General features: G+C 50.1%; 10 protein-coding genes across 10 annotated transcripts; 5 read left to right on the top strand and 5 right to left on the bottom strand.

The window, feature by feature from the left end:
* Positions 1 to 257: 257 nt before the first annotated feature.
* FMAN_02356 (uncharacterized protein) lies at positions 258 to 1092 on the bottom strand (the record flags this gene model as incomplete). Its single annotated transcript, XM_041835701.1, has 3 exons — positions 258 to 685; positions 736 to 902; positions 959 to 1092. The coding sequence occupies 3 exons, from the start codon at positions 1090 to 1092 to the stop codon at positions 258 to 260; spliced, it is 729 nt and encodes a 242-aa protein (XP_041685839.1).
* A 3301-nt stretch (positions 1093 to 4393) lies between these two features.
* Positions 4394 to 5991, top strand: FMAN_02357 (related to Uth1p, Nca3p, YIL123w and Sun4p; the record flags this gene model as incomplete). Its single annotated transcript, XM_041835702.1, has 3 exons — positions 4394 to 4732; positions 4789 to 5021; positions 5073 to 5991. The coding sequence occupies 3 exons, from the start codon at positions 4394 to 4396 to the stop codon at positions 5989 to 5991; spliced, it is 1491 nt and encodes a 496-aa protein (XP_041685840.1).
* Positions 5992 to 6753: 762 nt separating this feature from the next.
* Positions 6754 to 8451, bottom strand: FMAN_02358 (uncharacterized protein; the record flags this gene model as incomplete). The annotated part of the gene is made up of 3 exons (XM_041835703.1): positions 6754 to 7719; positions 7770 to 8067; positions 8126 to 8451. 3 exons carry the CDS (start codon positions 8449 to 8451, stop codon positions 6754 to 6756), a joined length of 1590 nt encoding a protein of 529 aa, XP_041685841.1.
* Positions 8452 to 8973: 522 nt separating this feature from the next.
* FMAN_02359 (putative acetoacetyl-CoA thiolase) lies at positions 8974 to 10322 on the bottom strand (the record flags this gene model as incomplete). Its single annotated transcript, XM_041835704.1, has 2 exons — positions 8974 to 10116; positions 10173 to 10322. 2 exons carry the CDS (start codon positions 10320 to 10322, stop codon positions 8974 to 8976), a joined length of 1293 nt encoding a protein of 430 aa, XP_041685842.1.
* Positions 10323 to 11483: 1161 nt separating this feature from the next.
* FMAN_02360 (ubiquitin-conjugating enzyme E2-17 kDa; ubiquitin-protein ligase 2) lies at positions 11484 to 12108 on the top strand (the record flags this gene model as incomplete). The annotated part of the gene is made up of 4 exons (XM_041835705.1): positions 11484 to 11525; positions 11581 to 11645; positions 11708 to 11932; positions 11985 to 12108. The coding sequence occupies 4 exons, from the start codon at positions 11484 to 11486 to the stop codon at positions 12106 to 12108; spliced, it is 456 nt and encodes a 151-aa protein (XP_041685843.1).
* Positions 12109 to 13534: 1426 nt separating this feature from the next.
* Positions 13535 to 16468, top strand: FMAN_02361 (uncharacterized protein; the record flags this gene model as incomplete). The annotated part of the gene is made up of 3 exons (XM_041835706.1): positions 13535 to 13654; positions 13731 to 16153; positions 16213 to 16468. 3 exons carry the CDS (start codon positions 13535 to 13537, stop codon positions 16466 to 16468), a joined length of 2799 nt encoding a protein of 932 aa, XP_041685844.1.
* A 722-nt stretch (positions 16469 to 17190) lies between these two features.
* FMAN_02362 (uncharacterized protein) lies at positions 17191 to 18320 on the bottom strand (the record flags this gene model as incomplete). The annotated part of the gene is made up of 2 exons (XM_041835708.1): positions 17191 to 18126; positions 18177 to 18320. 2 exons carry the CDS (start codon positions 18318 to 18320, stop codon positions 17191 to 17193), a joined length of 1080 nt encoding a protein of 359 aa, XP_041685845.1.
* Positions 18321 to 19437: 1117 nt separating this feature from the next.
* FMAN_02363 (uncharacterized protein) lies at positions 19438 to 20609 on the top strand (the record flags this gene model as incomplete). The annotated part of the gene is made up of 2 exons (XM_041835709.1): positions 19438 to 19693; positions 19774 to 20609. The coding sequence occupies 2 exons, from the start codon at positions 19438 to 19440 to the stop codon at positions 20607 to 20609; spliced, it is 1092 nt and encodes a 363-aa protein (XP_041685846.1).
* A 640-nt stretch (positions 20610 to 21249) lies between these two features.
* FMAN_02364 (uncharacterized protein) lies at positions 21250 to 22297 on the top strand (the record flags this gene model as incomplete). The annotated part of the gene is made up of 2 exons (XM_041835710.1): positions 21250 to 21393; positions 21479 to 22297. 2 exons carry the CDS (start codon positions 21250 to 21252, stop codon positions 22295 to 22297), a joined length of 963 nt encoding a protein of 320 aa, XP_041685847.1.
* Positions 22298 to 22506: 209 nt separating this feature from the next.
* Positions 22507 to 26052, bottom strand: FMAN_02365 (uncharacterized protein; the record flags this gene model as incomplete). Its single annotated transcript, XM_041835711.1, has 2 exons — positions 22507 to 23672; positions 23724 to 26052. The coding sequence occupies 2 exons, from the start codon at positions 26050 to 26052 to the stop codon at positions 22507 to 22509; spliced, it is 3495 nt and encodes a 1164-aa protein (XP_041685848.1).
* Positions 26053 to 26661: the final 609 nt, after the last annotated feature.

Consider the following 26661-nt stretch of genomic DNA (forward strand, 5'->3'; position numbering starts at 1 on the left):
ATGAAGTCAAGAGCATGATGGAGGATTCGTATCACGATGCATGGAAACTAGATGAAAGAAAAACTTGTATAATATGTACCAAATGCTATCTATGAACAAACAAAATGCCGGATCCTATCAATATCTACTGGGTAGAACTAGGGTATCTCCGTCTATGCTACCGAACTCAAGAATAACGCCAGGGGAAGAAACATCGCTCACATGCTCATTCCATGCTATGACTCGAAGAAAGAAAGAAATATAAGGAGGAATCCATCTTAGATGGATCGCTTCTTGAGGCCACAGGTCTCGAGGCACTTGTCAACACCCAGAGCAATGCTCTCAGGAACAGCCTGGCGAACCTTGTCGATATCCTCACCGGCGATGCTCTGGCCAAAGGTAGCAGCAATGACATCGTCGCTTAGGGACACAAGCTCATCAGCGATCTGGCCAGTGCCAAAGTCCTCAGTTGCAAAGGTGGCGATGAAGGTAGCGGGTTCACAGTCGGGGTTGAACTGGGTGTGGATGGAGCCTTGGTAGAAGGGAGTCATCATGTTGGCTGTGAGCTCGGTGCGGATAACACGACGCTTGCCATCCTTGTCGAGGACGCCGTTCTCAGGGACCATCTCGGTGATGAGACGGCCGGAGGTGACGACTTGGAGTTCGGCGGAGCGAGGGTGAACGTGAAGAGTGTTCATGCCACAGGCTGATAACATGTTAGTGCTGTTGTATCGAGATGATATAAGGGAAACTCACGATCGATTCTGCCAAAAGCCATACCAGCACCAGTACCAACAAGAGCAGGGAAGTTGGCACGGTTGGCAGCGATGAGCTCGCCGCCCTTTCCAGGGTTATCCTGCTTCTTGTTGAAGTCAAAGACAAAGTCATCGTCTTCGGGGAGGAGAGCAAAGCGGTCAGCGGCACTGAATATATGTTAGTCATGTGTGTCCTAGCCAAGTCATCTTTGGGGGTTGCTTACGTATCAGCGAGTCGAAGCTGGGCAGTCAGACTGAGAGGCTTGCTAGAGTCTCCTCGGCGAGTGTTGCGAGGAGCTGCCTCGGCGAAGGGGGTGAAGGCCAGAACGGCAGAGACGAGAGCAGTGGTGAACTTCATTGTGAAAGATGTTAAGATGTTGAAGTATAGAGTTTGAAGAGGAAAGTGAGATGAGATGAGATGATGAGACTGTTGTGAATGTAAGACTTGTAATGCTTGAAAGATGCTATGAATGATATCTCCAAACTCGACCGGACACCACCATCTTCTTATACCCATATTCTCATCTCCAAAAAACCGCATGAACCCAGGCACAAGACTCACGATGCTGAGCTGTGCTGAGCTGTCAGACCAAGGCCCAGGCCAGGAACAAGACAGCCTCAGAGGCTCTGCACAGTCAAGTCAAAAATAGTCGACATCCTACGGAAGATGGCATATCCGTCTTGTTTACCAGCCTCATCCTAGCGGCCTTGGTGCTGAGCGAGTGTCGCTGATTGGTGGTTTACCGCTATTTCGAGGGTTCGTGGGCTGTGCAAGCGACGCCAACGCGCAGTAATCGCCGACCCCCTCCCTTTTCTCCTCTAAAAATAATCGAGTAAGCGCTTCTGCGATGGGGGATGGGGGATTCCTGTCAGCACCAACGGCATTTCAATTCTCACGGAGACTGAATGATCCGGTGAAAGTGTCGAATGAGATGATTTTGCTGGGTTTGTTGGCCAGGTTTCCCCAGGTTGAGTGAGGAATAAACTGGGGTTTTCTGCGTTATAATTATCATCGGCCTCTATTATGGTCTACGTGTGTAAGCACAGCCGATTTAGAGATGTTTTGTTTCTTGTCTAGAATGAGAGGAAACATCTCCACTGTTTGCAAACATTTCGCTTATCTTTCTTTGGTTTGTGGTTCTTACATATTCAAGCACTGTCAGTATATCGTTCAAAGAAACAGAAACAAGTCATCAACACCAACTCCATTGGTGTAAAGTCAATTATATTGGACGTTTCAGCTACATGTTTCGTAGATCTTCGATATGTAATCAAGACGTCACAAACAAACTCCATTAGTTTTGAAACTTGAAACCTTTTTATTATTGTGGCTTCAGCGCCATGCAGGTCATCATCCCCTTTGTTCTCTTATGCCGTGCGCCACTCCCGCTTGGTGCTCGTCATAACTATTGAGTGTTTATTGTTTGAGTTGAGACGAGACACGGCTTAATAAAATTACCTACCCTTTATCCACGGGAAAAAACACCTAGTTCTGGAACCGTCAACTACCGACCACGATCTGATTGATTCGATCGCAAAATCTATATTTACCCTGGAGCATCGTGTCTTTTTGCTTCAATCTCAGTCATCCTTTCATTCACGAACGAGTTCTTGTCACAAGTAATGGCCTGGTATGGTTCAGATTCCAATTGAATCATAGTATAAAAAACTATGCTTGATTTACACTACTAAGCTACCGAGACATTCCATTGTCACAGATCCCAGTATCTCAGCTTCATCAGAAGCTGGCAGGATAGATAGGGGCCGTCATGACATATTGTCCTCCTGACACCCCTTCAACTTGGCCATTTCCACTGGCGGGATGGAGGCGAGCATGAATCGCTTGTCCTTATCGCATTACATGGATAATATGCATTGATCAGTCCCCGGATGCTACAAATCCTAGGAATGTTTAGCGATTTTAAGCGACATTCGGATCCTCAGTGATGCGATATCGGTGGTTCGTATCGTATAATGCCCCTCTTTGAATGTATCGTTCAGCTGAAGGGAAAGGAAAAGGAAAAGGGATTGAGAATTTCCAAGACAGTTTTCAGTTTGAATCACACCGATATTCGAAACGGAAGAGATTTCATGCGAGAGTCTTGTAGTAAGACATGTTGCACCTATCGAGTCAACCTCCACGCTGACGGAAGGAAGCTGTTGAGTCACGTGCGAGTGCGCCTGTCCCGATCTCGTCCTGTCACTCTGGTTCACGACATCTTTAACTTGACTTATACTGCTCGTATAAGCGGCTCATAAATATCGAGATGGCGCCAAAACGTGTTTATATTATCCCGAAACTTGTGGTTTCTCGTACGGATATTGTCAACTTTATTCCACCGACGATTCACACTAAACAGGGGAGCATGACGTCGATCTTCAGCCGAATACACTAACAAACAGTGAAATTACTGACCCCTCTTTGGAAGGTGACTGCTGCCATCAATCTTACTTTGACGAGGAGAGCTGACTCGCCCTCCAGAATCCAGCACTCAAGCGCGTCTCCCTGGCCAATTGTGAGTGGCACAGCACGCGTTGAGTAGGCTATCAGTTGTGGCTCCGAGCCGTCTGGGGACTGCTTGAACGCTAACCAAAGACACATTGGCCCAGGAACCATGGTTACAAAGGCTGCGGGAAAAACCACTCGTCAGGGGCTTTAAGAGCCAACGGGCCAATGTGAGCCTCTGTCGCAAGCCACAGAAAAACGTCCAGGGGTAGCGTGTCGAGAGTGCAATGACACAGACTCCGGTTCCTAAAATCAGGGACGAGACAACCCAGAATCAAAATCTGAATCTGAACGAGAAACAGAACCGAGACAATGGTGGTTAGATGACCTGAATGCCCTGAACCCCAGGATCTCTCTTACAGCGAGCCTTGGTGGAAAACGATGCCGTTGCCCCATCCGGCCCTCGTTCCGAACATGCTGGTACCATGGGCCGCAGAGTCGTCCCTCTTTGGCATCGACAGCTGCACAATTAAGCATCACCTTGACATGATATGGTTGACTCTAATCTGCTCCGAGCGTGATCCCCTGAGCCAAGAACTCGAACCAGGCACCGTCTCAACAGGATTGGCTAGATCGAGGCCAGGGGTCAGACATGCCAACGTCTGATTGGAGACGGTTACATTACTCGACCCCCCGTCACAGAGGGCATCCACACAGAAACAGGGCCTCTCACTTCCATGCAGGTACCGTGAGGCCATGGCTCAGCATGGGGCCTGGCCACGAGCCCACTCAGACGAGGCCCTCGCCTACGGCTCAATCTCCTTGTTGTGGGTGACTGCGCTGGTGTCCGCGCTTCTGCCCATGGCTCATTTCCTGGGGATCCATATCCATCTCGTGGACCTGTCGATCTCTTAATATTCATGTCCTTGCTTCCTTGCTTCCTTGCCTGTCACTCGTTCTTCTTTGTTTCCTTGCTTTGTTAAAACGTTTCTGTCGCTGGTCCGCGAGTTCATCGACTTTTCCTCGTCAGCTGCATCACTCGTTCTGTTGCTCGACGACAATTACACTCTTTTTTACCAAACGCCCGTCAGGATATATGTCTCGTTCGTGACAATAGTTGAAGGACTGGAGGTATTCGCGCATATAAAATAAGAACAACCGTTCTGGAATTAACCGAAACGAAATCGACTCGTATTCATCGACGACACTCTCAATGAGACTCATCAACCTTTCGGCTGCCCTTCTGGGCGCCTTGTCTGCGCCATCAGTGGTCGCTGGCAAGCAACACGGTCACCGTCACAATGGTTTTGAGCACTTGCGACAACATCTTCCCGTTCAGTCTTCGACCCTTGAGAAGCGTGGTGGACAATGCCAGTTCCCTACCGATGACCCCAACATGGTCGCCGTCACTCCCGATGCGAAGAACGCCGGTTGGGCTATGAGCCCTGATCAGGAGTGCAAGCCTGGATCTTACTGCCCTTTTGCCTGCAAGCCCGGTATGGTTATGAACCAATGGGATCCGGATTCCACTTATGAGTATCCCGCTTCAATGGTACGCCTGGCTTGTGATATCTAGCAACTCCGGTACATGTAACTAACACTTCTCAGAACGGAGGTCTCTTCTGCAACAAGAACGGTGAAATTGAGAAGCCTTTCGAGGGCAAGCCCAACTGTGTTTCTGGCACTGGTTCCATTGAGGCTGTCAACAAGTGTGGTTCCAAGATGTCTTGGTGCCAGACTGTTCTGCCTGGTAATGAGGCTATGCTTATCCCTACTCTTGTCACTTCTAGCGCAACTCTGGCTGTTCCCGGATCTTCGTACTGGTGCTCCACCGCTGCTCAGTAAGTCACCCAAGTCTTGTTGATCATCGAAGATCTCTAACGATCATACAGCTTCTACATCAACCCCCCTGGCACTGGTGAGGAGGGCTGCATCTGGGGTACCGAGTCTGAGCCCATTGGTAACTGGAGCCCCTACGTTGCCGGTGCTAACACTGAGGCCAACGGCCAGACCTTTGTCAAGATTGGTTGGAACCCTATCTGGGAGGACTCAGCTCTGAAGAGCAAGCTGCCCGACTTCGGTGTTGAGATTCAGTGCCCCGACGGCGGTTGCAATGGCCTTCCTTGCAAGATCGACCCTGCCAATGGTGAAGGCAACGTCGGCAGCAGCCTTTCCGCCAAGGGTGCTGGTGGCGCTGCCTTCTGTGTCGTTACCGTGCAGAAGGGTAGCACTGCTCAGATCGTTGCCTTCTCTTCTGGCAAAGGCTCATCCGGCGGTGATGACGATGATGAAGAGACCGAGTCTTCTACCGCTGAGGCTAAGCCCTCTACAACAACCCAGGCCAAGGTTACTACTTCTAAGGAACCCGTTGTCTCTACCACCGAGGAGCCTTCGACCACCGCTGAGCCCACTACTTCGGCCCACCCCACCACCACTTCCTCAACCTCCACCAGCACTACCAGTGTTGAGACTACCTCTTCTGCTGAGTCTAGCAGCACCACCGAGCAGGAGACTTCTTCCGAGACTTCCTCCGAGGAGCCTACCTCAACCATCTTCACCACTGCTACTTCCAAGACCACCAAGCACAAGAGCACCAAGAAGATCTACCCTACTGTCAAGCCTGGTATCTTCCGTGAGAACGGAACCTCTACCTACACCTCCTCCGAGTCTGAGGAGACCGCTGCGGCCACTGAGGTCGACTCTGGAGCGGCTCCCACCCAATCCAAGGAAAGCGAGGCAGGTCGCCATCAAGGCAACACTGCTGTCGCTGGCCTTGTCGTCGCATTCATCGCCGCCGCTTGTTTCTTCTAATTTCTATATCCTTTGACGACCACTTACCACTGTCTTGACGCAGCTGGCATTCTATTCACAGAAATTATTTTCTACGACATTCCTTTATTACTGGTACTTTACATATATTATCAAGCCAACTACCTATCGGCGATAGTGTCTATTGTCTTATTACTAGGTTACTCAGGAGTCTTGTGGCTCTTGAGAAGTCTAGCTGCTAATACCCGCCCCGGGTACAATATTCTTCAAGAGCTCCTTGTCTGGGCTCTTGTGGGCTCGTGGGCATTATATACAAGTTTCAACGCTTCATTTCACGGTCGATATACCCTTTTTTGCACACATTGGAGACTTTTTGGATGTTTGGAGAAAACAAGCGATGGTTTTAAGTTTATTCTCGCGATTAACGACGTATGCACACATGAATCAGAGAGTTTAGGAGGGGGAAACTTCTTGTACGGTTGTTGAAAAAAGCAGGAGATGGTGTGGTTTAGTCGATGGGATGATGCTCGGCCATCTCGGCTTATTATTATATAAAAACACTTTTTTGATTAGACATATTTAATGGGTGTGATGAACGTTATCGCACGCAGCTACTGGAAAAGAAATATGTGTCTGGTCGTTTTGATTGCCACAAGTACATCCTCATATCATAGCCATACTCTAATCTTACTATCCCCTGGGTATCATACAGGAAATGATATTATACAAACGCCATCAAGATGAGTTATGATCCAAGTATCCAAGCTAGGCGATCTAGCTCAACCGCCCATCTCCCCTTGCTTTTTACTCCTTGACCCAGCCAGGTACCTCATCAGGATCGTAGTCTTCATATCTCCTTTCTCGGTTTATTTGCCAGACGTTGGGCCAGCCAGCAAGCACAGGGCTGCCCTTGGCTTTGGCGCCGATAATAGCAAATCGTCCTTGCCCATGAGCGATAAACCCATGCATCAAGCCCTGCTGAACAAGCGTTGCGACAGTCATCTCCACGTCCTCGAATGTGACCTCTGCGTTGCCCCAGATCATCCCCTCGTTAGGCCGGAGAGATTTGGGTCCTCCTGGTGGCGGAGCTAGTGTAGATGTGGCTTCGGGATTTTGAGCATTGTTCTCGAGGGCTTTCATAAGGAGTGGGTTGACGCTTTGAGAACGGCCAAGTGAGCTTGGTCCTGCAGGGAGCCAGCCTTCAAGGCGGTGTTGAAGGTACACCGCGAGCGTGTGAAAGGCTGCAAGGTCAAGTGTCGCGGCTTTTCGGGATGATGCATCTGTTGGCGGGACGTATATGAGGAGAAAAGTCTTTCTACTTAGTGAGCGCCAGAGCAGAGGTCTTAGTCGGTTACCGAGGGTTAAAAGCAAGCCCTTCTCAAAGAGCCATGTCTCATGTTGCGCAAGATGCTGCTGAAATTGGATGAAGTTGCCAGATCTGATAGCCTGGCAAATGGGAAAGAAAACGGGCGCCAGAATCTGACATTCTGGGCGCTGAAGCAATACTTGTGATGGAAAGCGTCCAAGAAGGATATTGCAGGGGATAAGATAGGTGAGAATGTTGGTCCGGTGGGAGACCAGCTGCGAAGGGGTCTGAAGGTATGCTCCCTCAAGGCACAGCGCAGCCCGGAGGTAGTGGTTGTTTGAGAAGTTGAAGCGACCTAGGTAGTAGAGGAACGTAACGCGCTGGGCAGCTGGGTAGAGAGATAGTGGCGGAGAGATGGTAGAAATATTGACAAAGATCATTTTGGCGAGATGTGTTCTTCGGCACTTTTATCCAGTCAGCGATATCTCTTATAGCGTATTGAGTTGTTACATACTGCAGACAGAAGCTTGAGGACCAGATTGGCAAACATGTAAACGCCAACCTTTTTGCCCTCTGGTTTCGAATAACGACCGCTGGATCGATCTGTAAGGCATGTTGTGAAGATCTTTTGGATGATTTCTGCTGAAGACTCGGCAATGCTTTTGTCCTCGTCTACAGCACGTAGGCGACGCGCTAGGTCAGGGCGTTTGTTCAAAGACATTGTGAGACGAGCCAGCGTCTCTGAGAGGGACATGCTCGTCTTGAGTAGCATGGCGCCGTAGGTAGGGTGAGCAAAAGCGGTCGCGCAAGAGCTATAGTCTCAAGTATTAGTTCTCATGACCATAATTCATCCGACATTTGATATCATACTTGACGAGGCCACTAAGCAATTGGTGCGCGCCCAGCAAATCATCGTAATTGACGTCGCGCCAAAAGGCCATGTAGTCCTTCATGAAGGCCACAAAGCCCGGCCACACAGTAGCCTGACCTTCTGGGACATCATCTTCCTGAGGTAATGTCCTTTCAACGATGTTGTCGAGGCCTTGTTGGCGGAATTGAGAGCGAAGCTCAGATGCGAGGTTGTGATATTGCTGAGGAGAGTTAGGCTCTACCTGGAGCCAGGCGCGAAGCTCGTCGCCATTCTGAGTGCGGATGAAATTGCGGATCTGGGTGAGAAAGTCGAGGACTAGAGGCATCGCGATTGATGGTGGTAATGGAGGTTAGAGAAGAAAAGGTAAGGATTGAGTTGAAAGGTGAGGTTGAGCTGAGCTTCCAGGTGTGAGAGGTCAGTGAGAGAGTGGAAAATAGTACGGCTCCACTGTCTCAGTCTCTGTGAAAGGAACAGCAAGAACATCTCCATTGTTCTTCATACACTCCCCAACTAAAATAGTCTCATTGCTAACCAATGAACTGAGGCCTAGCACAGTTATGGTTTACATCTTGCCAGTTGAATCAAGTGCTATTTTATGTGAGATGATGGCTCATCATGACAGCTTATGAGCAATATGGGATCGCCGGTGCTCGTCATGCTACCCTGCACTAAGAGATCATGACAACTGCTCAGCAGGTGGTCCTTAGAAGTATTGGTATACTTATAGCAAGCGAAAACACAAGCTGCACTGAAATGTTACTTACTATTATTCAATTTTTATTTTATTTTACTTTGTTCCTCTACTATCAATCATAAATACTCTATCGTTATAACTCATGAAACCTTTTTATACAGACTCAACACGCTGGACAACCAGTGCAGTCGCAGCACCACCGCCGTTGCAAATAGCAGCAACACCATACTCACCAGGCTTAAGCTGATGTAGCAGGGTTGTCAAGATTCGTGAACCAGAGCTGCCAAGAGCATGGCCCAGTGAGATAGCACCACCCAGAGGGTTAACCTTGGCGCCCTCAAGACCCAGAATCTTAGAGTTGGCCAGGATCACACTGGCGAAAGCCTCGTTGAACTCCCAGATGGCAACCTGGTCCTTGGTGATACCGGCACGCTCGAGAGCAATGGGGACAGCCTTGGCGGGAGCGATAGGGAAGTCAATAGGAGAAGTGGCAGCATCAGCGTAACCGCAGATCTTGGCCAAGACACGGGAGCCAGAGCCGTACTGTTGGGCAATGGCCTTGCTGCCCAGAACAAGAGCACTAGCACCATCGTTAAGAGTCGATGAGTTGGCGGCGGTGACAGTGCCGCTTCCGTCACGGACGAAAGCAGGCTTCAGGGTAGGGATCTTGTCGAACTTGACCTCGTTGAATCCCTCGTCGGTGTCGATAACAGTCTCGCCCTTTCGTGACTTGACGGTGACGGGGGCAATCTCGTCAGCAAAGGCCTTGTCGGCCCAAGCCTTTTGCGCATTGCGGTATGACTGGATAGCGTACTCGTCCTGCTGCTCTCGGGTAATCTTGTAGTTCTTGACAGTGTTCTCAGCGCAGTTGCCCATGTGGAATTGGTCGTAAACATCAGTCAGACCGTCCTTAATAAGGCCATCCTCCATCTTGACATGGCCAAAGGCAGGAAGACCACTGGCGCGGGGCACGTAGTACGGGACCTGTGACATGTTCTCCATTCCACCAGCGATCTGAGCCTCAGATAGACCCAGCTGAATGTTCTGAGCAGCCAGAGCGACGGCCTTGAGTCCAGAAGCGCAGACCTTGTTAATAGTGGTAGCCTCGATCTCCTTGGGCAGACCGGCAAAGATGGCGGCCTGTCGAGCGGGCGCTTGACCAACGGAACCCTGAAGCACATTGCCCATGTATACATCGGTGATCTTCTCGACGGGGACCTTTGACTTTTCCAGGGCCGACTTGATAGCGACAGCGCCGAGCTTAGGAGCCGATACTGACAGGAACGAGCCATTGAACTAGGAATATGTTAATAAGTCGGTACAAGCATCAGCCGAATTAAAGGACACTGTACCTTTGCTGTAGGGGTTCGGGCGGCGCTCAGGATATAGGCGTCCTGGATCTCCTTGCGCAGAGCAGGCCGTGTAGAGAACTGTCGCGCGCCATTCACATGTCCAGCAAGCTGAGCCAGCCGGCCAGCGGATCTTAGTTGAGCAGGAGACATTTTGATGTGTATGAGGGGGTATCAAGACGTAACAGGACAGGCAGAACGGAGGGAAAGAAGAGGATGGGAATGGACTGAAGGAATAAGTAAGAGAAGACGACCTCGGGTATCGCAGTAATATGGCAATATACATCCGCTTCGGTCCTCTTCGGCTTTCAGCGGGGGAGGGCCCGAGGTGGCGGCCACAAGCTCTCCCGTGCCGAGAGCTACAAATCCGGGGGAGTTTTACAGGTGACGTCGAGTCTGGGGTACAAGTTAAACGGTGACATTGGCTTACAGTCTGAAGTACCTTTTGGTTAGATCTGGGGACGGACTCTTTCCACCGCTGCCTATATCATTATCGTGTAATCCATTTCAATTTAATAGCTTCTCCTTCATCGGAATTAGTTGTCGGTTCCGAAATCCCATGGTCTAGTTGCCAGAGCGGCCTTCGTCCCCCGCGACCATGTGAAAGCTCCGGGTAGTGGGGGATGTAAAATAAGCATTTTGACAGTCAACCCTCAGGGAGCAAGAAAACAACAAGCCTTCATGTGGGATGTCAAAATAAACCCAGCAAAAGGTATCATAAACCCGAGCTAAATTCATATCATGTTACCTAAAGCTTTTTTGTCATTTAGGCTCAAGGTCCTGAGTTTTCTTTCCTCCCCTAGTCAGCATACAAGTATGGATAACCTTTGTCCAAGAGAAGGTCCTCGTTAAGACTACCTACATATAGTAGAAAGCGGATTCAATGCTTATAAAGCAAATCAAACACCTTTCAAATCTTTGCAGGCTCCGAGGATGCCTCGAAGTTATTGCGGCTCGGCCGGGTCACGTGCGGCTTTCTCGGTGAGAAGGTGAGCCAAACGTTTAGTAGTTACTAGGTGGACCGCTCACCATGCATTGATAGGCCAGGCCGATAAGCATGCTTGATTGGTAGATTGCATCACCCAACTCCTCCGCTGTGGAATCCGAATCATCGACCAGCCTGTCCATGACCAATCTCCATCTCCGCTCATCATCTTGCACCGCCAAATCTTGAGACAGTGAATCGGGCCTGCAAATCATTTCGCCTGATAGAAATATTCGTCAGGCACAGCATTCACGCTACGATTTCTCTCTTTCAACAGCATTCAGCTTCTATCCTTACATCCGTTCTCGCCTTCGGACCCAGTCGCTATCATGTCTACCGCTGCTCGTCGCCGTCTCATGCGAGACTTCAAGGTTCGCAGTCTTTGACGATCGGCTCCAGACCAAACCTCGCTGACTCCCGCGATAGCGCATGCAGACAGATCCTCCCGCCGGTGTCTCTGCTTCACCTGTACCAGATAATGTCATGACCTGGTTCGTACGCCCTCGCCGACATCGCCGACCCTGAATACAAATACTCATCATACGTCTTGTAGGAACGCCGTCATCATCGGCCCCGCAGACACTCCCTTTGAAGATGGCACCTTTCGACTTGTGATGCAGTTCGAAGAGCAATATCCCAACAAGCCTCCCCAAGTCAAGTTCATCAGCCAGATGTTCCACCCCAACGTCTACGCCACCGGAGAACTCTGCCTCGACATTCTGCAAAACCGATGGAGTCCTACGTATGATGTCGCCGCCGTCTTGACCAGTATTCAGAGGTGGGCAGCATAAATAGTAGCCCATTAAAGGCGTACGCTGATCTTTCAACAGTTTACTCAACGATCCCAACACCGGTTCACCTGCCAATGTCGAAGCTTCCAACCTATACAAGGACAACCGAAAGGAATATACCAAGCGTGTCAGAGAGACGGTGGAGAAGAGCTGGGAAGACTGAACGGCCAAACTCCAAGAGGACAGAGAACGGTATGCCAACGTCGACCTGTCCAGCAAGGTGACAGATCAGGTTGCTCAAACAATGCAAGTGCTCTGCAGCCCAAAGCTGCAACGCATTTTATGTACATGGCGTTTTGGGGTGCGAGGAGTTTAAACTGACTAAACTGCATTCGAGGCGTTGCAAGCGTCCAGGAAGCCCCGGGAACGTTAGCTTATGATATCACGAGGGTTCATCATGAAGGAGTTTAATGTTTCTTGTAGCGCCTTTGTTTATTGCCCGAGAATGACTCTCAGCCAAGTGAACTACCCTACCTTAGGCTCGCTAATGAAGCGGAATGTGTCGAATGGTGGGGGTGCATTGTGTTTCCTTGCTTGTCAGGAATGGTGACATGTTTAATGACTCTATCGTTTGGTTTCATGTGGCACTTGGCCAAAGAACGCCTAAATGCGTGTTACCGTTGCATGAACTTAATATCCTCCCTTTGTAAAGCACTCGCTGCCATGACCGGATAATTTAATACAAATTAATGCACTTCATATTGAATGCTTGAGGCTAATGATTGGCCATTTGCCATATTAGGTAGTGTGTTGACTACTGACAGCACCATGATGAACCCCTCGACGCAACAACCCGATGCCTGATGACAGTGAGCCAAAGTCACCGGCAAATCTCCAAATTGCGCCGTCAAGTGAAACAAGGCCAAAAATCTGGCCCACAGCTCCAAAGTTCAACGCTCTTTCTGGGCACAATCCCTCCGGGAGACCTAATCTCCAAGGGGTAAAAAACCAAAACCTCTAAAGAGTCCCCTAAATTATAGGACACCTACCCCCCTGGAGCAGCCCTCACACTTTAGATGAGTCCCCGTCTCGGCCCCTCTTGGCGCGCGTCTCTCTGTGTCTGACCTATCACCTTTCAGACCCCGTTCTCCAACAAATGCCCACCGCCTCTGGTTGCCAACAACACACCTGGGCCGTTAGGTTGGCATTCATTTGTTGTTGTCGTCGATACTTTTTATTGCTGATCGCACGTCAAACCGCACCTAAACAACATTATCGTGCATATTATTCTATATACAACCGTACGCCCTGCCAGCGAATCACGAAACCCTGCTTGTATCTTGGCTCTGCCTTGATCCCGCATCCGCGACTCGGCCTTTGTTTAGAGCCATCTACCCTTTATTATCTATCTTATCCTCGTCTCCTCTCTCTTTGTTTGAGGTCCAGTCGTTCCCCCCTCTCGCCGCCATTTTGTGGCTCATTGCAACAATCTTGCGGCCCGCATCTTCTGCGACCCCCCTCAACACCCCCCCTGAAGGTTCGCTTCAGAGCAACCAACGATCGAGCCCGACTTTTTTCCCCTTCTCTCGGGACGACAGCACCGCGGCCGATGATAACGTTTGTTGCGTGACACACAGCCTGCGTTCAACATGTCGTCCGCAAATAGTATCAAGGTTGTGGCCAGGTTTCGACCTCAGAACAAGGTCGAGCTTGAGTCAGGCGGAAAGCCCATCGTATCCTTCGATGGCGAGGATACTTGTACTGTCGCCGTATGTTTTGCCATTTGCGTTGCGTTACTGTTTACGGCAATATACGGTGAGACCTCACAGCTAACATGTTCGGCAGTCCAAGGAGGCGCAGGGTAGCTTCACCTTTGACCGAGTCTTTGATATGGGATGTAAACAACAAGACATTTTCGACTTTTCGATCCGATCTACCGTCGACGATATTCTCAATGGATACAACGGAACCGTCTTCGCCTACGGCCAGACCGGTGCCGGTAAGTCTTATACCATGATGGGCACAAACATCGACGACGATGAGGGTCGAGGTATTATTCCCCGTATCGTCGAGCAGATCTTTGCCAGCATCATGTCCAGCCCCGGCACCATCGAGTACACGGTCCGCGTCAGTTATATGGAAATCTACATGGAGAGGATTCGAGATCTGCTTGCACCGCAGAACGACAACCTGCCCGTCCACGAAGAGAAGAACCGAGGTGTCTATGTCAAGGGTCTTTTGGAAATCTACGTCTCAAGTGTCCAAGAAGTTTACGAGGTCATGAGGAGAGGAGGAAACGCCCGAGCTGTCGCCGCCACGAACATGAACCAGGAGTCCTCACGATCCCACTCCATCTTTGTCATCACCATCACACAGAAGAATGTCGAAACCGGCTCAGCAAAAAGCGGACAGCTGTTCCTTGTCGATTTGGCTGGTAGTGAAAAGGTTGGCAAGACCGGTGCCAGTGGACAGACTCTGGAGGAAGCCAAAAAGATCAACAAGAGTTTGAGTGCCCTGGGAATGGTCATCAACGCCTTGACCGATGGCAAATCCTCACATATTCCTTACCGAGACTCCAAGTTGACCCGTATCTTGCAAGAGTCTCTCGGTGGTAACAGTCGGACAACCCTTATCATCAACTGTTCGCCCAGTAGTTACAACGATGCCGAAACATTGGGTACACTAAGATTCGGTATGCGAGCCAAGTCGATCAAGAACAAGGCCAAGGTCAACGCCGAGCTGAGTCCTGCCGAACTCAAATCCCTCCTCAAGAAAGCGCAAGGACAGGTCACGAACTTCGAGAGCTATATCTCCTCCCTCGAGGGTGAGATCCAGATGTGGCGTGCTGGTGAAGCCGTCCCCAAGGAGAGATGGGCCACACCTCTGACTACCGATGCCGTTGCTAGAACCAAGGCTGATGCCAGGACATCGACACGGCCATCTACTCCGTCATTAATATCAGACAGCCGATCAGAAACACCTGCGATATCCGAACGAGCTGGCACTCCCAGCCTACCACTTGACAAGGACGAGAGGGAGGAGTTCCTACGACGAGAGAACGAACTGCAGGACCAGATCTCGGAGAAGGAGTCTCAAGCTGCGTCGGCTGAGAAGCAGCTGCGAGAGACCAAGGAGGAGCTGGCCTACCTCAAGGATCACGACAGCAAAGTCGGCAAGGAGAACGAGAAGCTCACAACCGAGGTTAACGAATTCAAGATGCAACTGGAGAGGCTCACATTCGAGAGCAAGGAAGCTCAGATCACAATGGACGCCTTGAAGGAGGCCAACTCGGAACTCACCACCGAACTCGACGAGGTGAAGCAGCAGCTTCTTGATGTCAAGATGAGCGCCAAGGAGAGTGGTGCCGCTCTCGACGAGAAGGAGAAGAGGAAGGCCGAGAAGATGGCCAAGATGATGGCTGGCTTCGATTTGGGTGGCGATGTATTTAGCGAGAATGAGCGACATATCGCTGAGACGATCGAGAAGGTCGACTCGCTTCATGATCTCAGCGCAACCGGCGACAACATCGCACCCGATGAGTTTAAGGCACTCAAGGCTCGATTGGTGGAGACCCAGGGCATCGTTCGTCAAGCAGAACTTTCCATGTATAGCACTTCCTCAAGCGAGTCCGACTCAAGGAGGAGGCAAGAGCTTGAAGCCCGTCTTGAAGCTGTCCAGGCCGAGTACGAGGAGATTCTTACCCGTAACTTGGGCCCTGAAGATATCGAGGAGGTCAAGGCCCGACTTGAGAACGCTTTTGCGAACCGCCAGACTGCTCAGTCGCAGTTTGTTGAAGAGTTGAAGGAGGATATTGCCCAGAAGGCTGCTGAGAACACAAGAATGAAGACCCTTATTGAGGATCTTCAACAGCGTGTCAAGGCGGGCGCCACTGCGCCAATGGCTAACGGCAAGACGATCCAGCAACAGATCGCCGAGTTTGACGTTATGAAGAAGAGTCTCATGCGTGACCTTCAAAACCGATGCGAGCGAGTTGTCGAGCTCGAGATTTCCCTTGATGAGACTCGAGAGCAATATAACAACGTTCTCCGATCGTCCAACAACAGGGCGCAACAGAAGAAGATGGCTTTCCTCGAGAGAAACCTGGAGCAACTCACCCAGGTCCAGCGCCAGTTGGTCGAGCAGAACTCTGCTCTCAAGAAGGAGGTTGCTATTGCTGAGCGCAAGCTGATTGCACGAAACGAGCGTATCCAGAGCCTGGAGAGCCTGCTACAGGATAGTCAGGAGAAGATGGCCGCTGCGAACCACAAGTATGTACCCCTGAATGGAGCACCCCTTTTCTGATGAACCCCACTAACAAACCACCCAGGTTCGAGGTTCAGCTTGCCGCTGTCAAAGAGCGACTCGAGCTGGCCAAGGCCGGCAGCACTCGCGGTCTTAACTCGCCTGGTGGCTTTAGCTTTGCCAACGCCGGCAGCAGGATCGCCAAGCCTCTTCGAGGAGGCGGCGGCGGCAACGACGCCCCCAGCATTCCCACGATCCAGAACCTTCAGGGCCAGAACGAAGGCAACACCAGCAGCGGTAGCAGCAGCAAGCGTGCCAGTTGGTTCTTCACAAAGTCATAGACAACATAATGAGGGAATAAAGATAAATAAAAGAAGAAAAGAGCTCGCTGCTTTTTTTGCTTACCTTATGGGCACGGCGTTGCGAGCAAGATCTGTTAGACACAAACATTCCTCCTTTTCATACCCCCCCTTTTTCCATTCAACGATGCCCCCGTTCGACAAAGCTTTCTAAAAGGTTTCTCTTCTTCTCTTCTGCTGCTTTCTACTTTGTCCCCCGATTTCTGTTTTTGTCTCTTTTTTTCCAGCTTCTACTATAAGAAGGCGATAGAGGATGGGGCGGCTACGATGATTTGGATTTACGACAGGCATCGCGATGGGACCATGGTAGGACGGATGGATTGTTATATGGCTGGCGCTCTGGGCGTGAGAGATGGGATGAGATGAGCTGCGATGAGTCGAAGGAGAGATCGAGAGAGGAGATAGGAGATGAGACAAATATTAGCAGCAGTAGCAGCAGTGGAGGAAGCTTGCTTGAGTCTTGTCACGACCACATAGCTCAAGGCACGAAGTATAAGAGAGTCAATGAATTGATTGAATTTCTAACAAACATTTTATTTTTATTTCTTGCTTATATCAAAGAGCTATAACAGAGTGGTATTCTTGACGGAAGGCTTTACAATCTAAACCGTTTACATGCCTTTGTAGACAAGGACAACAGGCAATTAAACCAAAGTGGATATCATCAAGTGACAAGTCGTACGTAGAAAGCGCTGATCATTCGTTTACATCTTGATGTCCTGGTTGCCATCACCATTGTCAGTTCCCATGGAAGCCAAGAGGATGACCTGAGGAATGATAACAGCGAAGATGACACAGAGGGCAGCGAAGGTGACAGCGACGATCTTGACGCTGAGCATGACGATACGGCGCCAGGCAGACTTGGAGAAGCTGGACCAGGCATCGCGAACAGTAGCGTAGCCGAGGCCACCGACAACAACGGGCTCGATGCGGCCGTTAAAAGAGCGGTCGAAAGGAATGATGGTGTCGGCATCGGCGGGGAGAAGAGAGGCCTGGACTCGAACGAGCACAACGTAGGCGGGAATCTGGATAGCGACCTGGAGGAGGACAGCGACGAGCAGGATACCGAAAACACTGCCGAGACCCTGGAGCTGAGGAATCTCATTGGTCTGGTCGCCGCCAAACAGGTAGAGAACACCGAAGGTGCCGAGGTTGACGATCTGAGAGGCAGCCCAGAAGATGAGAGTAGGTCTCCAGGTGGCGGCGAAAGTGGTCTTGAAAGGAGGGAGACGGCTCCAGAACTTGAGAGGAGAAGGAGGCGTGATGACGATGTGGACCCAGGCGGCGCTGAGCTGAACGCAGACGAGAGAACCGATCAAGTTGGACAGAACAAAGGAATAAGGAATGACGGTATAGGTGATGCCGTTGATGAGTGCCGTGACGACAGCTTGGGCGAGGAAGCAGGGCAGACCACGGAAGATGGCGCGGAAACCACCAGTAGATCGGAGCAGGCGCCAGGTAGCTCGGAAAGACGAAGTGACGGGACGGCCCTGGCCAGCGATAGGGACAGAGGAAGTGGAAGCGGGCTTGGGCATGTCATCGTTGGCGAGAGGCTCGACGGGGAGAGGTTCGTAAGCGGGAGGTTTCTCATCTTCGACGATGGCGAGAACGGGGAAGACCTTTTCGAAGGTGTAGTTGATCTGAGATGTGTTAGCATATAGACGTGAGTGTCAGTAAAGGTAGTACTCACGAGAACAAAGACGGGGAGGAAGAGGATGAAGTTGGCGAGGAACACGAATCTCGACCAGTCGGGGAGTTGCTGAAGCTCATAGCCAAGATCAGGCTTTGGCATGTTATCGCGCCGCATAAGCAGCGATCCAGCGGAAGACAACATATTGAAGGTTTACGATATAAGGAAAAGCAGTTTGTTTTGATGAAAGGAAGAATAGAAAAAGAAGATGGTGATGAGTATCCTCGTGAGGTGAGGTGTGATGTTGGATGGAGGAGGGTAGTTTAATGGGCTGTCGAAAAGTGGCTCTGACGGGGGCTTTATCAGTTATGTCCGGGCAGATCGCGCAGTGAAACTAGGCACCAGGACCCCCGATTTAGTGGATGTGGATGGGCGATGACGGGACAGGGCGTTTACGGTTACAGGGGGTCAACGGGGGGAGGGGGGGCGAATTGCACAGCCTCAATGCGAATTGATTGATCTACGTATACTCTGGTCGAACAGCTAATGATGGAAGAATAAAGACATTGGGTATTTTAGTAGTTAAATCTCTTAATGTATGGAAGATTCATAGCTATAATAAATGACTGATTTAGCATGATTCGGTTCATGTTCTCACCGTGAAATCGGTAATTACCGTATTCGGATTGAAGGATCAGACTGAGGTGTGTAGGACTTTGATGATACCCTTCGTATATACACGTAATCAGCCTCAAACTCATCCCAAACGCAAGCTTTTGATTGGCGCTTCCTTGTCTTTTCAGTCTTCACAAAATATGCAACTCGCTTTTGTGTTGCTTTTGTGAATTTACATTTCTATTCATGCCCCGAGAGTTCCGATGTCTACAAGGCAGATTTAGAGGATTGGGCTTCTCTTCTTGGCGCTGTGATGAGACTGTGCAATACTTAGGCTGGTGGTTGAGTTTACCTGAAACTGTTTGTGTCGGCGCATGCTATGCTATGCTATGTTGTTGACTCGGCTATGTCGGCTCAATATATGTATGTATTCATTTATGCCGCATTTATCTACTTTCAAGTCTCTGATTGTTAGGTACTGTCTATCAAGTTCAGTCCCATTGTCAACATGTGAGTTAAATGAGGTGCATGCCCCGCAATCATGACTCTCCCGTTTCTTACAGGGGCTGGCTGTCCGACGTCACTGGCCACATCCACTGAAAGCCCCTCTATTCTATTCAACCTCATCAAGCTCTAGCTCCGTCAGCTCGGAACAACTAAAGCCGCTATATCCTCACTCTGAATACCCTCAGACTAAAGAAAAAGAATGCCCGCCCCCGAGATACCAAACCTTCTAAATTCTCTCCGCAGCGCACGAGGGGGCCGTGGTCGAGGTAGAGGGCGAGGAGGTCACGCCTCATCAGCTGTTACTCACGATGCTACCATCCAAGGCACTGATACTGATGCTTCAGTGTCGAGGCTGAGCGCTGTTGATCTGGGGTATCTTTATGATCCGTATGCCCAGTACTTTGTGCAGAGTGGCGATGGACCAGTGGCGAGACGACTCCCTATAATCAATCGAGGTGTGCTAGAAAGCATTGTGATGGCCCCCAATATACACTCACACCTTTTATAGGAACATATACTCGCACTATTTCCCTAGACACTCTTATCGAGTCGTTTCTAGACGGCGATCAAGACAGTGAACAGGGCGCAGGACCGAAACAGGTTATATCTTTGGGGGCTGGTACTGATACAAGACCTTTTCGACTGTTCTTTTCAGAGTCGCGTCCTGGTTTGGTCTATCATGAGCTTGACTTTGAGGTTGTCACCTCAAAGAAATTACGGACTGTACAAGCTACCCCCAAGTTGAGAAATATCTTGAAAGATGCTACTCAGTTGACAGAACATTCCTGGTCAGCTAAACCCACTGGGTGCGAATATTACTGCCACGCTCAAGACCTGAGAGGTTTTTCTCAAGCCAAAACACCAAAAGAGGAAGATGGCACAGAAACAACGACGAACGAAATCTCTCTCCCTGGCCTACGGACCGATATCCCTACGCTGCTTCTCTCAGAGTGCTGTCTCTGCTATCTCACCACCACCGAAGCCTCAGATGTGATCAACTTCTTCAGCTCACGGATACCAAACCTCGGCACAATCATCTACGAACCAATCCGGCCAGACGACGCCTTTGGCAAGATGATGGTGTCGAACCTAGCAGCGCGCCGCATCCAAATGCCCACTCTTCAGATGTACCAGACACCGGAAGACCAACGGGTGAGGATGAGCAAAGCTGGGTTTGAAAAGGTCTATCATATGACGATTGAGGATATCTGGCAGAATTGGGTGTCGGCGGATGAGAAGCGGCGTGTCGATTCGCTGGAGGGGTTGGATGAGGTTGAGGAGTGGAAGCTGTTGGCGGCGCATTACATCGTTGTTTGGGCTTCCAAGGGGGAGGGGTTTGAAAGCTGGAACAGTGTAAGAGGTTGTGCTTGATCTGACGATGTCAATGAATACTTGCAAGTTTTTATGATTGTGTAAGACCCATGTGAAATGGTTCGTGATCATGCCAGGTCATTCAAGCACAGCCAAAAACTTGTCAAGCGTATTCAACAATTCAGTTAATCCAGTAGCTATTGAAGCGTGAATATGTCTTGTCTGTATCAAGATCTGTGACTGAACGATCATGACTTACTTGTCTTAGGCGCAGGAACAACATATTTCCTATTTGAGCATAGCCCCATTTCTACTGACCTTCATCCCGACAAGTCACTTTCCATCCTCGGGCGAACCAACATCAACCTTTGAATCGCCATTTGAGAATACACATTCATATACAGCTTGTTCAACGACTTCGAAATTGATTCTCAAAGCATTAATCAAGTCGCATGCAATATCGATACAAGCAGGATCACCCCCTTAGATAATTGACCGTTGTTCTCAGAGCATCAGGGTATTGCGCCTCTCACCCTCCAAACACCCTCTCAGTACTACTCCGTACGCTTTAAGCCTTCATTGCTTCATAGAACTAACTCAAACATGCAGTTAAAAACATTAGTCTTGGGTAACCAAACTATTCAAGTCCTCTCAGGCGCACAACAACAACCCTTGACGTCTCATCTCACAGCGCGACAAGATGGCGGATTCAAGAGATAGCAAGTCGTACAAATATCGCCAGGAGATCAGTCAGATGATGTACGTCTCGGGCGAAACCGCAGAACCACCCGTCGAAACAACAAGTATCATCGAAGACATTGTCCGCCAACAGGTCATCGAACTCGTGCGTCTCTCATCCCCTTCACCCACTCACCTCACCTCACCTTACCTCACCTCACCTTACCTCACCTCATACTAAACCCTCTCAGCTCCGAAACTGCACCGAACTCGCTTCGCGTCGCGGTTCAAAATCCATCAGCATCAACGATCTCATCTTCCAAATCCGCCATGACCAAGCAAAAGTCTCTCGTCTGCGCACGTTCCTCTCGTGGAAAGACGTGCGAAAGAACGTAAAGGACTCCGATGACAAGGGCGCTGATGCCGATATTGCTGCTGGCGACGACCCCGTGGCTGCGGGTGATAACACAACAGATGATACAGCCAAGAAGAACAAAAAGGCAAAAGTCGGTTTGCCGTGGGAGCCTTCGTCGTACTACAACGTCGAAGTGCCCGAGCGCGAGGACGAAGAGGATGAAGAGGAGGAGGAGATGAACTACATCACACTGCAGCGTCTGCGCAAAGCAGATGAGCGCACCAAGGCCATGACGAAGGAGGAGTACGTTACATGGTCTGAATACCGTCAAGCATCATTCACCTACCGCAAAGGCAAGCGATTCCGCGAGTGGGCTGGCTTCGGCATCGTCACAGACAGCAAACCCTCCGACGACATCGTCGATATTCTCGGCTTCCTCACCTTCGAGATGGTCCAGACCCTCACCGAGATGGCGCTCAAGGTCAAGGAGCAGGAAGATCTAGTCCGTGCTCAGAACGGAGGCGACAATGTTGGAAATGCGAAGAAGCGGAAGCACGAGGGCGCCTTGTTCGATTTCCCTAGTGAGGGAAAGACGCCAATCGAGCCTCGCCATGTGCAAGAAGGGTCCCGAAGATTGCAACAGAGGCCAAAGAAGTCGAGGGCCATGCTCAACGGCACCAGAATTGCACAGCATACCCCTCTCAACATCTTCTAGTCATCTATCTATATGTGCAGCGTTCACCAGTTTATTGTACGCCAAGGCGTTGGATTAGGAACATCACCAATGTTTGGGTTGGTTAGTGGGAAAGGCGCACGGAATGGGTATTTGGATGTTCATTAAGGTATTACTTGATAGATTGGTGCCAACCACTCGTCGGCTATTTCTACACGTCTTTCGCGACTTCCATGCTGTATCTCCCAACCCTACGCTCGAGACACAGACATCTTGCGTCGTCGAGCAGCTGCAGCATCCTCACAGAGTCGCGTGCCGACTCTTTGTAAACTCATGGGTAATTCCTCCTCACCGTCACTACCAGCCTCCTTCTCATTACCCTCTCTCCTGTGATTCCGTCTTCTCGTATGGCTTGCACGGATCGTTTGCGTTCGCTGCAGTCCACTGGCTCTACTCTCGACCGTTGGGACCTCCTCTGCCGGAACGCCGGTCGTGCGGCTATCAGCAGTCGGCATGCGAGACAGAGGCATCCGCGTCAGGTGCTTGCGCTCCCGATAGTTACTAAGAGTAGGAGTCTTTAGTAGACCGCTGCGGAAGTCATTAACTCCAACCAGAATTTTAACAAGCTGCACAAGCTCTTCGAGATATTCGATGATCTCCATCTGTCCAGAAGTGCTCGCGTTCCAAGAGAGAAATCGTTTTTGGGTGATGAGGTATGCGACCTGCGCAGCAAGCTCCCCATTCTCGTCAAAGACACTCGATGGCTCCCCAGCCGGTGTCTGAGTGCCACTTTTGGACGCAAGAATCTCGCGCACATGGTTGACCAGGCGCAGTTGCGCCAGACGACTTGACGGGATGAACTGCGGCAGAGGCGTCCAGGTAATGAACGCCTCGTACACCGTGAAAAGTGTCAACATGATACTGGCAGCCACATTCCGTCGATAGGCGTGGACTTGAGGATTCAAGTCTTCCAAAATAGACGAACCATACTCTCTCCGCAGCATCACGACGTTTTCCATCCTATCGATAATTTGATGCAACACGTAGAAGATCTCTTTGTAGACAGGCACGAGTGGTTTGAAATCCCCCTTAAGGCGCGGTTCAGTAACGGAGAATGGAAGAAAAGTCTCGGCCGCAGCCAGAGCTCCTCGTGCTTTGTTTGTGGCACGACGGAAGCGCTTGTTGAGGTCGGGATTCCGGAAATTTGGCTTGATGGGCTCGTCCAGGCCAACAGCCATCGCGGCTTGCATATTTTGAACCTGTTTGACCGACGCTGCGACAGACTCAACTAGTCGATCTCTAGCTCTGACTGGGTATAGAATAAGTTCAATCAGCAGCGCAGTGGTTCCCCCGACGATAAAGGCACACAAGCGCTTATAGAAATAATGATAAGCGGGCTCGTTGCCGTTAATAGCAGCTAGTACTGTTAGTATATTGAGGATATCCGGAATGAAAGCAAGCAACTTACAGAGTGCAACCACGACCATTGTAACCGTAGAGATCATGCCGGCCTTGACATATCTAGTGCCAAGCTGGACATAGAACGACGGCATGATACCAATAATCAGAAAGAAAACCATGGCGATCAGACTTTTGCCCCCAACTAGGGCAGATGCAAAGCCAAAAGCACTGCCTGCTACGACACCGCAAAGACGAATGAAAAAGACGTGGAAGGACGTTCCTATGGCCACTTCAAAGACGAGAAACAGCTGCATCGGTGCCCATATGCCACGATAGGAACCGTACCATCCAGCCTGAGACTCCACAAAAGCCGGCCAGCTAAGTAAGAGGATGGCGATTGTGAGCTTGAACGCATATTTTATGTGTTCCGAGTCCTGGGTCCATTCCAAGGCATCGGCTGCCATCCCCCTAATCTTGAGGATCTTACTACGTTTCTGAAGCTGAGATTTCTCTTTCTCTTGTGGTTGTTCAGCGTTGCGATCCTCTCTGGTTTGAAGAACCGGCTCTGCAAATCGAATGCCTTTCTCCTCATCTTTTCCCTTAGGCGGCTTTGTTTTCGTATCCTTATTGCTTTGGTTTGTTTTATTTTTGGGTTTGTGTCCTGCTGTACTCTTTCCCCGACGAACTTCTTTGCGAGCTGCTTCTGGCAGAACAAAACCGTCACTCTCACCACCGGTAATCAACCACTGCCTGATATCGACATGTTTGGGGAACCAGATTGTGGCTCTATCGTTTCGAGCTTGCCTCTGTTCAACTGTCTGTCGAACATGGCGAAGCATCTCCAAAACATACTTAGCTGCCTGGCGCAAACTAAGTACGAACGAAGAGATCAAGAACGTTTCCATCCGGGGCATAAAGTCCGTGCTATATCCACTCTTATCCATACCTGAACGGCGAAGCTCCATGGAGCAGCTGGCATCGAAATTAGCGATTGCTTCCGCGAAAAGGTCGATTCTAAGGTCCAATTCTTGGAGATGGATTCCTCTTGGGGTTGGTGCTCCTGAAGGCAGTCTTCGTACATCGTAGCAATAAGCGACACATATGATGACCAGGCGTACAGCCTCCTTCAGCGAACCCTCAAACACCTGAACAGGCTCTCGGATACGCTCAATGATGGACTCAAGAAGACTTGCGCTACTAGCTTCGATCTCCCTTAGAGGTTTGCTTTCTTCGACCCTCTGAAGGTAGTCATCAAAGGTGCTCATGCGTTTGATTCCACTGGGCCCGGACATATCGCTGTCGCTTTCGTCATCGGTGCCATCATTATTCTGCAATACGATGAATTTGTTCTCACATGCAGCGATGATGTTGACTGTGTTTTGGACGAGGCTGCTCATATAGGAGGTTGTCAGAGGCTTCATGCTGCTTAGAGGAAGGGCTGACACAGAGATCTCGTAGTTAACTTCCTTCTGAGCAGCTTTGCAATGGGTGTGACGTGCACGAAGACTCCCCTTGTTGCCTATCAGACTCTTGATCGTCGTAAGGCCAACTGGAGTCGTGGACATATGATATCGATGTTGAGATTGTTTGAAGGGATTCGGAAACTGACTCAACCACTTGCGAAAACGACCCTTCTTGCGCTTTGGTTTCTCGGGGACACTCTTCACTGTGTTTGTCATTGTAAGGGCAGTGATAGTGGAATCTTCTTCGGAATCAGCACCGGGTGTGATGAACCAATGCGTAGCCCGTGTCACGGTATCCATCGTTTCGATAAGAGCATCAATGGCAGACACACCGAGGTAACTGCTCGACAGCTCGGGAAAGATGGATAGGTTGACCACGATTGAGATACCACCACCAACCATCATAGGGTAGTAGGTGTGTGTAATAACCTCTGAAGACACCGATGTGTAGCCCCCGAGCAGGGTAATGATATTGGCAATAAGAAAAAAGGTGACAAATAAGAACATGCGGGGACTAGCCGATCTTACGTAGCCATGAAAGAAGGCAGCCATGGTGAAGAATACTGCGCAGATAGCATTATGGGCTGTTTCGTTTGTTATTTGAGCAGTAGCCAACATAGACAGCCTGAGTGCAACTATGGACCACGCCAGTCCGAATAAGGTGCCCAGCAGCATCATGAGAAGGGTCTCGATCATGGTGCCCAACCTTTGACCTGGATGAGCAAAGACAGTAGCCATTGGTGCAAGAAAGGTCGAAGGACCCAGGACTTCCGCAGCTTGAGGAGTCATGACGGCGACGACCGAACCGATACTAGCTATGGAGCACTTGATTATCTGTTTCCATAGATCGTTGGTCTCGGTGTCAACCCAGAGAACTATGGCCAGCTCTCGAAGCCGTTTCGTCACAGTCTTCATGATGGGCGATTTAGCCATGACTGCGGTAAAGATATAAGCTGGTACTTTGGTGAATTTGTTGGAGCTTGATGAGAATCGTCAGTCATCCTCTCGTCTTGCGGATGGACGCTTCGAGATTCGCGTGAGCGCCAGATAAGAGAAGAAACAGACGAGCACGGCCAGCCATGCAGAAGGAAAAGATGATACAGAAGTTCAAATCGTCAATGCTCGATGATGTCTAATCATGCAATTCATGCCCAGCAGTAGGGGTCAGGATTCCTTAATATCGTATCGCGTCTTGGGCTCCAAGGCTTGGCTACTCGTGGGTCATGAATGATTCGTGTCTGCAGGGGGGGAACTATGTCATTGCTTCTATAAGTGTATTATATTAAGATGATAAGAGTTTTCCAAGATGAGAGAGAGGGCGATCGTATAATCATGAGTCGTGGGAATAAGCAATTGATGAGAAGTCATGGAAGCACAGTGAAACAAAACGATGATTGACGAAAACTTGGAAAGTGCCGGAGATGGAACATCGGCACACGACGCTAAGGCAGGTTGCCCACGCGATGTGCCGAGACCTCGACTCCCATCTTCCAGGGCAGTCAATGGCATTGTATTCAGTACAACTGGCTTCTATAAGAAGTG

The sequence above is a fragment of the Fusarium mangiferae genome (genome assembly GCF_900044065.1).
Source record: "Fusarium mangiferae strain MRC7560 genome assembly, contig: FMAN_scaffold010, whole genome shotgun sequence".
Taxonomy (NCBI): Eukaryota; Fungi; Ascomycota; class Sordariomycetes; order Hypocreales; family Nectriaceae; genus Fusarium; species Fusarium mangiferae.